This window comes from Puma concolor, chromosome C1, assembly GCF_028749965.1.
Source record: "Puma concolor isolate L17-30 chromosome C1, mPumCon1.1.hap2, whole genome shotgun sequence".
In the NCBI taxonomy this organism is placed as follows: Eukaryota; Metazoa; Chordata; class Mammalia; order Carnivora; family Felidae; genus Puma; species Puma concolor.
This window is the reverse complement of record NC_141674.1, coordinates 21,900,367-21,913,375: the sequence shown is the minus strand read 5'-3', so window position 1 is coordinate 21,913,375 and position 13,009 is coordinate 21,900,367. Positions and strand designations below refer to the sequence as shown.

The 13,009-nt window shown below is 35.8% G+C and overlaps 1 protein-coding gene across 22 annotated transcripts in view; it reads right to left on the bottom strand.

Annotated features, from left to right (window-relative positions):
* The window catches only part of EPB41 (erythrocyte membrane protein band 4.1), a 202,852-nt gene that overhangs the window by 45,964 nt on the left and 143,879 nt on the right, over positions 1-13,009 (bottom strand). For 11 of the 22 annotated variants that reach the window (XM_086716229.1, XM_086716222.1, XM_086716243.1 and 8 more), the window contains exons 12-15: positions 6,453-6,658; positions 2,680-2,736; positions 2,471-2,512; positions 1,419-1,481 (exon numbers count right to left, since the gene is read on the bottom strand). In XM_086716229.1, coding sequence (XP_086572355.1) covers positions 1,419-1,481; positions 2,471-2,512; positions 2,680-2,736; positions 6,453-6,658 — 368 coding nt within the window. The remainder of the gene's footprint in view (positions 1-1,418; positions 1,482-2,470; positions 2,513-2,679; positions 2,737-6,452; positions 6,659-13,009) is intronic. The other 11 variants (XM_086716223.1, XM_086716238.1, XM_086716240.1 and 8 more) reach the window with 5 other exon arrangements.

Here is a 13,009-nt window from a genome sequence, read left to right as displayed (position 1 = left end):
GTAACTATTAGAAGCCATTATATTAAACCAGAGATCTATCTAAAAAAGCTTCTCCAAATTTCCAGTTTAATAATATTTACCACATTTCATATATATTCATCTTTCAGGTCTCAGCTAATATGTTTTCTTTTCAGAGAGAACCTCACCATCTATCTTATTCAGAGTAGATCTCCTTCCTTAGCACAGCATACAGTTTATTTTCTTCACAGCTTCTGTAACAACTTGAAGTCATCTTATCTCTATTTGGTTACTTGTGTATTGTTTCTCTCCTCCCTACTTCCACACATTGTTAAGCTTCTTGAAGGCAGGGACCAACTTCCTTTATCATCCTCCAATATATTTATATTTCCTTCAAACTGAGGTTCAATCCCCAACGTCAGAGTTATACTCATTTCTTTTGGCTCTGCCTTGAGCAAAATTGTAAGATAATCTGGTCAACTATAAGAGTCTTTGTGATGTGTAAACTAATGTAACCTCAGTGTTTTCTACACATTATTATTGTTCCTCACTTTTTCCATGTTCCTACACATTATCCGTGTTCCTCACTTTTTCCTCAGAGTTCCTCTGATCTTCTAATTAGTTTTATATTTCCCTATCTAATGTGGAGGCCCAAACTAGGTAAGTTTACTAACATAAGTCTGGTAAAAATCTCATCACTGTTGAATGTAACGAGAAAATGACCTTACAATTCCTATAGTACACAGTATGTTGCTATCTCTATATGGAAAAAGTATAGTTTAATAGAAATGGATAGACCCTTAACTCAAATCCTAGCTTTACCAATTTATTAGCTTTGTGACCACAGGGAAATTAATTTCTCTAAGCCTTAGTTTTCTTATCTTTAAAATAATAATCTTATGCCCACAGACCTGTTTTGGTAATTAAACTACCATATATCATAGTAACTACTTATTAAATACCAGGTCCCCTCCTTCCTTCCCACATCTTTTTCTTTTCCCTGACTTTCCTGTCATTTTCTGGTATCCCCAATATTTTAAGTCCATTTTGAATTGTGATCATTTTCCTATTTTTCCACATTCTCTCAGTTCAGAAGATGAAAAAAATTGTTAAAAATTTGATGCTTGGGACATATGGGAGTTTATACTCTTGGAAAATTCAAGGAACTTCTAACAGCGATGTAGACTTTTCTACAAGTGGGTAAAACAATGGAACCGCAAGAGACAGAGGTAGTCCCAATCATATATTTTTTAGAGAAGTATGACAGATGGAAACTAAAAAGAGTCAGAAGGAGAGATGGTTGCATATCTTCATGTTTACCAACATGCAAAAGCATTTAAACCTAAAATTCTTTCATGCAATGGCATGCAAAACCAAACACAGCATAAAGAAAGGAAATCAGCGAAGAATGCAGAAGGCTACAGGCAACCAACTGAAATAAGCTTCAAGTTCATACAAACCTCCAACATTAAATTGCTATGTCTGATATAAATGTTTTCACCATCTAGTCTCTCTCTCTTTTTCTGTGAAAATGAAAGAGGGAAAAACAGAAAAGCATAAAAAATTAAAATGTTGTTCTTGCGGGAAAAAACTGCAAACTGGCAAACCAAAAAAATATTTAAAATTAAATGTCCACAGCGAAGCATATGCCAACATGAAATGGTCACAAAACTACAAGGACACACACAGAACACATTACCACTAGAAAACGATGACCCTGTCCATGAATGATGGAAGAATATGATGGTGTTATTTAAAAAGACAGTGCTCCTAGCTTCATTGGCTTCTTACATAATAAGCTGTTTTATGTTCATTTTTTAAATTGAGCTGTTTGAGGGGTATCTTAAAATACATGACTTTAAGAAGCTTTGAAGTTCCACGGCACAGAGAAATACTTTAAAACATTATTTACCTTTTTTGGACATATTTCATACTTAGTAATACCACAGTATGTATTCCTCTAATACCTCTCATAAGAAATTCTAAGGGCACTTTATACATGATTAGTCAATATTCCATTCCGTACGAACTGATATATCCAACTCTATACTTGGGAAGAAAAGACACAGAGCAGCAAAACACATAGCTAATAACAATACCAGGAGGTGCTGCTATGATGATTTCCATAGTAAATATGCATCAAATATTGTCAATGATTCTAAGAATATGGTGCCAACTGTTATACCTCTTATAACGTTTAAAAGAACGTTTGGTCTTTTGGACGGGTTTGGTCTTTAGTAATTGTCTCATTGTGTTTAAAAAGATATTTTCCTACTGGAAAGTTTATTTTAATGAAAAATTTCAACAAATAGTATAGAGTAATAATTTGGTATACATATGTAGGTGAATATATGCAAATACATATACATACACAAATATATATCTACTATTTGTAAGTAACTTCTGATTAAGAGAAATCAATGAAAAGAATGGATCACTGTCTTTTTAAAGCACTGTAGAAGTCAGCATGGGTGATGGTAATGTAGTTTTGTGAAAGTGAAAAATGGCTGACCTTCCTCATTCTTATCAGATCTTCCGTTTTTTCTGCAAGCTTCTGTTTTGCCATTATTAAAAAAAAAAAAAGAAAAATGATAAAATATTGGCCCACTGAAGTTTGTTTGAACCTTTATTTCATAGTATTTTTTTTAAGGAAAGGGAGTTGGGGGGAAGAAAAAATTGAGGAGGGAGGAGAAAAGGAACAAGTGGCCTGTTGGCACAAACCTGTGTTTGGTCACCATTTGAGGTAGGTACTGTGACCTCGATGTGGGTTTTTTCCACCTACATTTAAGAAATAAAGTGGTAAAAACATTTTAGGTTAGTAGGTGTCTATGAATCGCATTAGTTACAAATAAGCCGCATCTTTAAGCTGGTTGCAAAATAAGCTGATATGTAATCAACATGATGCAGTCTTCTGGGGGTGTTACAGGGAAGGACATTACTCTCAATAGTAGTCTATTAGTTCACCATCATATTTTCAAGGCTGAAAAAGTAATATGGACAGCCAAATGATCATAAAAGAAAATTAAGATAATTATTCTGTTGATGAAGAAAACATTTTTATACTTATTTACAAAAAAGTATTTATACAAAGAATAATTTGTGCTTAAATACGGCAAGTGGCTTTTTTTTTTGCTTCTTTTTATGATCTAGAAGTATTTTAACATTTAAAAACAAATTTACAAATGAAGATATCAAGGTATGACATACATGATAGAAACAAAAAGAAAATCTTTACAGTTAAAGCACACATATAATAAACCACATATGACACAAAGCAGGTAAATACAAAAAAATTTGTTAGTCGATCAATATATTTAAGGAGGCAGTTTCACCCTTGAGTTTATTAGATAACAAAACATCAAAATAAACTCAATCCAAATTGTTACTGATGCATGCAATTACTTCCAAGGCTGATTTATAAATAAGCACACAGAGGGCTCAGCTGCAACATTCAGCGCTCTGTAATCTCCTCTCCAGGGAGCCAGAGCCCATGTGTTTGCTGGATGGACAAGATTCATCCTTTGTAATAGGAAGAGAATAACTAAGTCCTCCTGTCTACCTTTGAAATACCTTTAGTAATAGTCATTTTATATACCCCAAATGGAGTAAGTATAAATTTAAAAAACCCAGACTATTAAGAGGAAGTATTTTAGAGTGGGCAATGCCTAAAGCAGTAGATATTTCAAAATTAGAAAACTTTTTATTAAGGGTCAAATCAATCACTTTGTATCATTAACTTCTTTACAGAACCTCACCAATCTGTGGTTTTGACACACGCTTTTTGATCACACTTGGCAGCATTACCTTGGAGTACAAGGTCATTGTGATATTTTCCCTAGGACAGAGGGTAGACCAGAGAACACCAACCTTTGTGACACTGTCAAGTCGTAAGCAGATCCAGCTACAGTACTTCTAACTACCAGGATAACTGACAATTTGGGTCATTTCTACTATGAGTCCCATCATATTTGTTGTGTGGTCATTAGCAAGTTATTAAACCTCTCTGAGTTTGTTTTTTATTGCTAAAGTGGAGATAATACCTCCATAGAGTTGTAAATGTTTAGCAAATGATAATTTTAAGTTATTTTGTAAAGCTTAAATTACTTGTTTCAATGAATAATGATTTTTTTGCTTTGGGTCCTTAGCAATCCAACACCAAGAAACTGAGAACCTCTACTTCAGTCTAAGAGTGGAGGCCAAATAACAAAGGTAGCTATACCCCTTGGGAGAATATTAAATGAGATAAAAGTGTACATAGGGAGAAGTACTATTCCACACCAATAGGTCTTGTCAAATGACTCAAGATGCCAAAAAGTTACCTCCATCTGGCACCAAATTCATGTTAGATAAAGAAATTTATAGAGTCACAAGGTTATTTTATTACTACGATTGCTTTATATAATAACTATGGCTTCAGGTAAATTTCATAATTATTTTCTATTACTATGATAAAATCAACTTAGAGCCACCCTTAATTCTGTCACCACTATTACAGTAATGGAAGTTTATTAGAGATGGTTTTCAGTCTGATCTCTACACAAGTATCTCAAAACATATATGTATACAGAATTAATTGGCAAGAAAATCACCTAGTGGCACTTAAAATGGGAAGCATATACCAGGAAGTGATGTTGCCACTCTGCCAAGGTCCCAAGAGCAAAGGGAACCTATTTTTGAAGATACATGTGTCTAATTTATAGGCTAAAGAACAAGTAAGTTAGCAGAACACCAAAGGAATCTTAACCACTCAAAAGGATTCCTTTGCCAACTCCAGTAATCCAACACTTCCCAGTTGGTATAACAAATGGAGGGATAGTCAAAAGCGCCAGATGAGATATCCTAACAGTAAAAACTGAGGTAGTCTAGGGGTGCCTGGGTGGCTCCATTGGTTAAGCATCCAATTCTTGGTTTCAGCTCAGGTCATGATCTCACAGTTTGTGAGTTCAAGCCCCACATCGGGTCCTCTGACAGTGTGGATCCTGCTTTGGATTCTCTCTCTCTCCCTCTCTCTCTCTGTTCCTCCCCTACTTCTGCTCTCTCTCTCTCTCTCTCAAAATAAATAAATAAACTTAAAAAAAAACCCTGAGGTAGTCTAATGTTAAAATGGCACTGTTGATACTGAAGCTGATGGCCAATGTCATGCACATTTGGCTAGGTAAAAAAATGCAAATATCCACCATTCACTCAATTTTTTTCTCTCTCTGGACTCAAGTTAGTCTCAGAGGACAGTAAAAATGGCATGTCATGTTGAACAGTTGTTTTTGTTTTTTAATACAGTCAAAACAGAGCCAGATTGTCCAATGCTCTACAGATAAACTAGATATTGAACTGACTCCAAAAGAACAGGGTTAATCCATCTGCCAAGGTGAAAGCACTTAACTAAGGTAAGTGCTTACATTTCTTAATAAATATAAAATGTAATTTTTCTTACAAAAACTGCCTCTCGGAGGGGTTGTGGGAGGGGGGATGGGCAAAATGGGTAAGGAGCATTAAGGAAATCTACCCCTGAAATCATTGTTGCACTATATGCTAACTAACTTGGATGTAAATTTAAAAAACTGCCTTTATTAACTCCTGTGGTCAATAGTGATACTTGTATTTATGTCAATAAATCTGAACACCTCAACTCCATCACTGCTTAAATGTGTTTAAAAAGCTCACCAACACATAAAAGATCAGTCCATTTACAGTTAGTACTGGGAAATCTGCTAATTGGTGATTTTTGAACAAGATCAGTGACTGTGAGTACAATCAACTCAGAACTGTAAGCAACTCAGTGGCATAACCTCTCCTACATAAGAATCTTCCCCTTTTTGTAAGCAATTTGATTTGAACAACCATATAGATATGCTTTAGGCAATACTAGGATATTCTCTGGGTATGTTGCACACATATTCCTCTTAGGGAATCAAGTTATATTTTAATCCTATTAGAGCATACTCTTTATTTATTTATTTTTTTTAATTTACATCCAATTTAGTTAGAATATAGTCCAATAATGATTTCAGGAGTAGATTCCAGTGATTCATCCCCTATGTATGACACCCAGTGTTCATCCCAACAAGTGTCCTCCCTTCCCCTTTTAGCCTCCCCCCTCCCCACCCCTCCAGCAAACCTCAATTTGTCCTAGCAGAACTTACTCTTAAAAAAGAATGTGAAGATTCTTTCTGGATGAGTAAAAATTATTTTTAAAAGCAGATGATCACAGTGCTGATGTGCTTTCTAGATGCGTTTTGTTGTTTTGTTTTGTTTTAGATATAAGTTAGGTGTAGGTAGGTCACCTGAAACTTCTCGGATGGCTTAGTTTTCATGACATCATTCTATGAAAATATTTTACAGGTTCATGGGGAATACTTTTTTCCAGAAAGAGTAAAGAAGAAATCACTTTGTTAGAATTGTACAAGAATCGGTGCTTTGAAAACCTTCCTGGTCAAGGAGTTAATCCGTCTGAATCAGAAAGTGAATGAGCTGGATATTTGGGACTTATGACATACCTTCCACACTTCTGTGGGCTCCGGCTCAGCTTGCTCCGGTGGCTCTTCTTCCTTTTTCACTTCGAACTTCACTGTTTCCTTCTGTGCTTTAGAGACCACTGTTTTTTTGACAGATGCATCTGGAACACTGCCTTCTGTGACCTGACTCTGAGCAATGGCTGGTGCAGAAGTGGGCCGAGGACTTCTGTCTGAATCAACAGCCGCTGCTATGTGAGAAAGGAAAAAGGAAAGAATCAGTGAAGGCAAGAGTCACTGTACTACTTCAAAGTCACCAGGTAAAATAATTGTGAATCGAGGACACAGTGTCCAGTGGGCTATCATACAGAAGGTATAAAATAAATCATCAGTGCTCTGCCGGGTAACTGATGGCAATAAAAAAGCAAAAACAGAAAAGCTAAACTGTGCTATCGTGGCCCATAAGGGGGTATCAAAATAAGAAAATTAAAAACTCTTTTTGTTAAAAAGTTAGCAAGATTGTTTAACCTTGTTAAGCAAAGGGTTAATTAAGTCTGATTCCTTTCATGAAGACTTTTTGAAATAAAGATCCATTTATTTAGGGGTGCCTGGGTGTCTCAGTTGGTTAAGTGTCCAACTTCAGCTCAGGTCATGATCTCAAGGCTTGTGAGTTCAAGCCCTGCGTTGGGCTCTGTGCTGACAGCTCTGAAGCTGGAACCTACTTCGGATTCTGTGTGTGTCTCTCTCTCTGCCCCTCCCCAACTCACGCTCTGTCTCATTCTCTCTCAAAAATAAATACACATTCAAAAAAAGAAAAGAAATGTCTTTTAAAAGATACATTTATTTACAAGTGATTTTAGAAACCTAAAATACATATTCCAAGAAAGAAGGATCAAGTCTGATTTCTTCTGTAAATCCTGCTTGGAATGCATACAAAATAACTTGATAAATTGATCTTCTGGTAAGACATGCACACTTTTTGATGCTTGTTTAAGGGCGAATCTTTGAACCAGACACTTTCCTTTTTAATAAGTCACTTGATTAAAATAGTATGAATTCAAAACCTTTGGCCTTTAGTCCTTAAAAAAATAAAAATCAACCTTTTGAGTTCTGTCCTACCCTCTCTCAGAATCGTACCAATTTGTATTATAGTTTCTCTTCTCTAATATATCCAGGGCAGTGGTTCTCAACCAGGGGTGATTTTGTCTCCCAGAGAATATTTGGGAACATCTGGAGACATTTTTGATTGTCACAACTGGGGAGAGAGGTAGTAGGGGGTCCCTGGTAGTGTGTACAGGCCAAGGTTGCTGAGGGTAAGAAACCTTGACTTAGGGAAAAGGTTATATATAGACTCTTTTAGAGAGTATATGCAATACAGGCTTATGACAAAAGCTTGAGCTTTCCAGAGTTAATAGTTGTTCTGGTTTGGACCATTAGTATCTAAGTTTCCGATCACTTACTTCAAAAACAACTACTCACACTCTTTTTTATGATTTTTTATCTTCATTCTTTCAGGGACTAAAAGAAAACCTATACACACACTTTGTAGTAAACCTCATTTATCTGGCAGTGTCTAGGAATGAAGTGTGTTTCCACAGGATTTAATATTTCTGATGACAGATCATTATCCTTTATGTACTGAGACTTTTGAATTTTAATTATTTTGCATGGAATCCTTACAATTAAAAAAAATTTTTTAATGTTCATTCACCCTTGAGAGAAAGAGTGCGTGCATGCATGTGCACGTGTGTACACACACACACACACCACAAGTGGGGGAATGGCAGAGAGAGAGAGGGAGACAGGGGATATGAAGCAGACTGCGCTGACAGCAGAGATCCTGAAATGGGACTCAAACTCTCGAACCGTGAGATCATGACCTGAGCCAGAGTCAAACACCTGACTGAGCTACCAAGGTGCTCCAGAAATACTTACAATTTTTATTGTACACTTTCTTCTGCTTTCTTAAACTGAATATACTGAATTTGTCGTGATAAACTTAGATTGATAGGCAGTATATATTAGCCAAAACACAGGAATTCCATGAATCAGAACAGATAAAAAATTGGAATTCACAACTACCTTACACATACAACACCAAGAAAAAAAATGCTTGTTACCCTGTAATGATCTCCAGTGAAAGAAATCATTCCTCAGATAATACGTAGGAAAAACAGTAGAAATGTAAGAATCATCTGTCTTCCTTCCAGTGAAAACTCTGTGGCCTCTTTCAAGTCCTTGCTACTCATGGGTGCTCTAAACTACTCAATGCAAGAATGGCAGATGGCAGACCAAATCTAACAACACAGGGGAATGTGACAAAATATTTTGCTCACAGTTGTGTTAAACTATCATTATACATGTGTATTCACACCTCCTCTCAAAGAATTAATTCAACTCTGCCTGGCATCATAGAAACATAGCCCATGCTTTCACCATGTGTTATTTTGCCACTTGCATTTGGTTTTAATCCAATACTAATACTGCAGAGCCAAATGATTTATGTCTTCAGTATTCCTAGCCCTGGCAATCTGTACCGTCTATGGAAAAGTAGGTATAAGTGTGGAAACTGGCAGTTAGAAACAGAGGCATAAAGTTTCATCATTTGTAAAATGTGGAAGATATTAACTCTATAGGACAGTTAGGGAAGGCATACTCAACGGACATAAAAAATACTTTAAAAATGCTAAATATCAATAACTTTTAATGTCATATCTCTAAGTCCTTATATTTCTTTGTCACGGGTTAATATTTCAACAGTATGTAGGGCAAAAATTAATTATGCACACACTGATAGGAAATTCAAGTGGAAGATATCACCTGGGAGCCCTGGAGAGAGGCAAATTTCTTTCCTTTTCTCAATAAGAAGGCTACAGGGGCACCTGGGTGGCTCAGTCGGTTAAAGTGTCTGACTTTGGCTCAGGTCACAAGCTCATGGTTCATGAGTTTGAGCCCCGCATCGGGCTCTGTGCTGACAGCTCAGAGCCTGCTGTCTGCTTCAGATTCTGTGTCTGCCTCTCTCTCTGCCCCTCCCCCGCTCAGGCTGTCTCTCAATAAATAAATAAATAAATAAACAAACAAACAAACAAACATTTTTTAAAAGGCTACAAAGTATGGATTGCAACTGAGAATCATGGTAGTGACTCTGGTTGTTGTTTTTTTTTAAACATCTTTATTGAGATACACTTCACATACCATATAATTCATCCATTCAGTTGTACAATCCAATACTTTTTACTATATCTACATTATTGGGGGTAGTGATTACTTTTTAAGATGTTTTGGCTCTTCAGTTTTGTGAATTCATTTGTTAGCTATTTTAAGATTTAGGTGCATATATAGAGAACACTTAACTTTAAAAATTCAATTACTTCCCATTTCTGAATGTCTAGACAAAGAAGAGTGTTGTGATAATCTTATGGACCCATTAATTCTAGTATTATATTGTTCTTGTTTAAAAACAACAGAAACTTAGGGGCAGTTATATATTAGAATAGTGAAAAGTAAAACTCAAAACTATCATATTGAATAAAAGGAAACTTAAATTTTAGATCTAGCTCTGTTACTTACACAATTTCTGTTAGTATGGTATAGGCACAATAGGTATGGAGTGGATCAGTGGTTTCATTATCAGAGGGCCCACATAAATCAGCTGCAGATCTTGAAAAACAAAAAAATGCAGCTGGGGGCACATGGGTGGCTCAGCTGCTTAAGCGTCAGACTCTTGATTTTGGCTCAAGTCATGATCTTGCGGTCTGTGGGACTTAGCTGTGTGATCAACGTGGAGCCTGCTTGGGATTCTCTCTCTCCCCCTCTGTCTGCCTCTCCCCCTGCGCACGCGCGTGCGCGCACACACACACACACACGCACACACTCTTTCTCTATCTCAAAATAGATGAACATTAACAAAACCCAAACAAACAGTTGATGCTCAAGTCCACCACAGACAGATGAGGGATCTCAAAGTAAGGCCTGGGCACGTGTTTTGCTTTAAAGCTCTAAAGATGATACCGGTGTACCCCCTGGCAAGAATCACTGCAACCACGACCCACTGAATGGATGAACTACCCAGTTAAACGACCCTAGCAAGTTATAACCTTTTCTGTGCCCAGTTTCCTCATGATTAAACCAAGAATTCCTAAATGCTTCTTGTTCATTAGGTTGTTGGTACTAATTAGGATATATGGAAATGGTTTGAAAAGCAAAAGGTAGAACAAAAATATAAGCTGAATGCCTTGTTATCATTATTAGCTATCCTTATGACTTACTATTCTAACGTATAAACTGGGATCTGAACCAATTTTAGCTCTTCAGCTGGTGAAGCAGATGCTCTGAACACCAGATATAACAGAAAAGGGAGCGTTCATTCATATCATTAGAGTGAGGTCCCTTATAAAACAATTCTTGTAAAAGTTTCCATCTCCAGCTTAGAGGCATATATATACATATATATGGAGGGGTCTAACAGGGAAAATCTCTCTCTCAAGATTCCTAGAAGGATCTAGGAAAAAGAGGGAAAATTAGTTTCCATAGACCTGTTTCTAATTCTTGTACTGAGAAGACAGCACACAGAGAAAAAAAAAGACATTTGGAAACAAAACTAAAAAAAATTGTCTTATTTGGTTTATATGTAATTCAGAGGCTTAAAAGATACTACCATATGTAAAATATTTAGAACAGTGTCTGGAACATACTAAGCACTCAATGATTATTACTATTTTTTATTCTCTTTCTTCTAAAAAAAAAAAAAAAAAGCTGTCACGGTGAAGAGTAAAAACATGGGTCTGGGAGAACAGTCCTAGACTCTACTAATTTCGTTGCTATGTGACCTTAGGCAAGTCACTTAAATTCTAAGGTTAGGTTGAAAGAAATAATGAACAGCAAAGGGTATCCATTTCAAGAAATTAAAAACAACAGCTCAATAAGATAGAAAGAAAATAATGAAGATATTAACTGGCATAAATTAAATTAGAATATTTATAGTATAAAAAAACGTAAAAGTTAGTTTTTTGAAGAGATTTAGGAGGCCAGCATAAACTTGATACTAAAACCTGACAATATCACGAAAAAAGAAAATGACAGGCTTCTCTTACAAAAATAGTTACAAAAAATTCTAAAATAATATAGTAAGAAAAACATAATCAAATTGCATTTACTCGAAGAATGTAAAGTTGGTTTAATGACTGAAAATTAATCAGTGTTGGGGCGCCTGGGTGGCGCAGTCGGTTAAGCGTCCGACTTCAGCCAGGTCACGATCTCGCGGTCCGTGAGTTCGAGCCCCGCGTCGGGCTCTGGGCTGATGGCTCAGAGCCTGGAGCCTGTTTCCGATTCTGTGTCTCCCTCTCTCTCTGCCCCTCCCCCGTTCATGCTCTGTCTCTCTCTGTCCCAAAATAAATAAACGTTGAAAAAAAAAAAAATTTTAGAAAAAAGAAAATTAATCAGTGTAATCTACCACTTAATACAGAGAGGGAGAAAAATCATATTATTATAGCTGACCCTTGAACAACACAGGTGTTAGAGACACCAACCCCTCCATGCAGTTAAAAATCTGTATATAACTTTTAATTCCCCCAAAACTTAATTACTATAGTCTACTGTTGACTGGAAGCCTTACTGATAACACAGTTGATTAACACATATTTTATATGTTACATATATTATATATTGTATTCTTACAATAAAGTAAGCTAGAGAAAAGAATATTATTAAGATAATCGTGAGGATGAGAAAATACATTGATAGCACTATGTTATATTTATCAAAAAAATCTGCCTGTAGGTAGACCCATGCAGTTCAAAATCAAGTTTTTCAAAGGTCAGATGTACATTAACCAATGAATTAAAAGTCACCATTTGTTTATTATAAAAACTCTCAGGAAACTAGGAATAAAAGAAAACTTCCTTATCAGATAACGGGTAGCTAACAAACCCTAGAACAAACATCATACTTAATTATGAAATACTGATGCTTTCTCCCTGAGTTTGGGAATGAGACATGGATAAAGAACTCCTATAAACTAGTAAGACAGACAACACAATAAAAATATGAGCAAAAAATTTGAACAGGCACTCCAGAAACGATGATATACAAATGACCTATATAAGCTATGAAAAGGTATTTAACTTCATTAGTCATCAGGATTTGAGTGAAGGTTTGAAAAATAAAACAACAACAATACTTTTCTCCCAAGTGGAAAAAATTAAAGAGAGGGACAACAGTTGTAATAGGATATTCTAATGCACTTAAAACATCAAATAGAAAGTAGAGCATAAAATTCTGCTCACATTCAACTCAACAGGAAAAATTAACAATCTTATTTTCAACATTCATTTATTAAGCACTTACAATGTAACAAGAATTGTGGTAATTATCAAGACCAGTCATCTTGATGATTTAAGATGTAGTTGTGCATCTTAAAAAAAAATTCTCAGGATGTAAAGATACAAAGAAAGCATCATGGGATATATGAAGGTAAAAAGGGACTGACCAGAAAATGTACAGGATTCTATTCTAAGTTTGTACTTAGGATACACGTACTTTGGAGAATTTACTTTTTAGGCTCGCTTCTATAAAATTAGGTGGCTGGAATAAATTATTTCCAA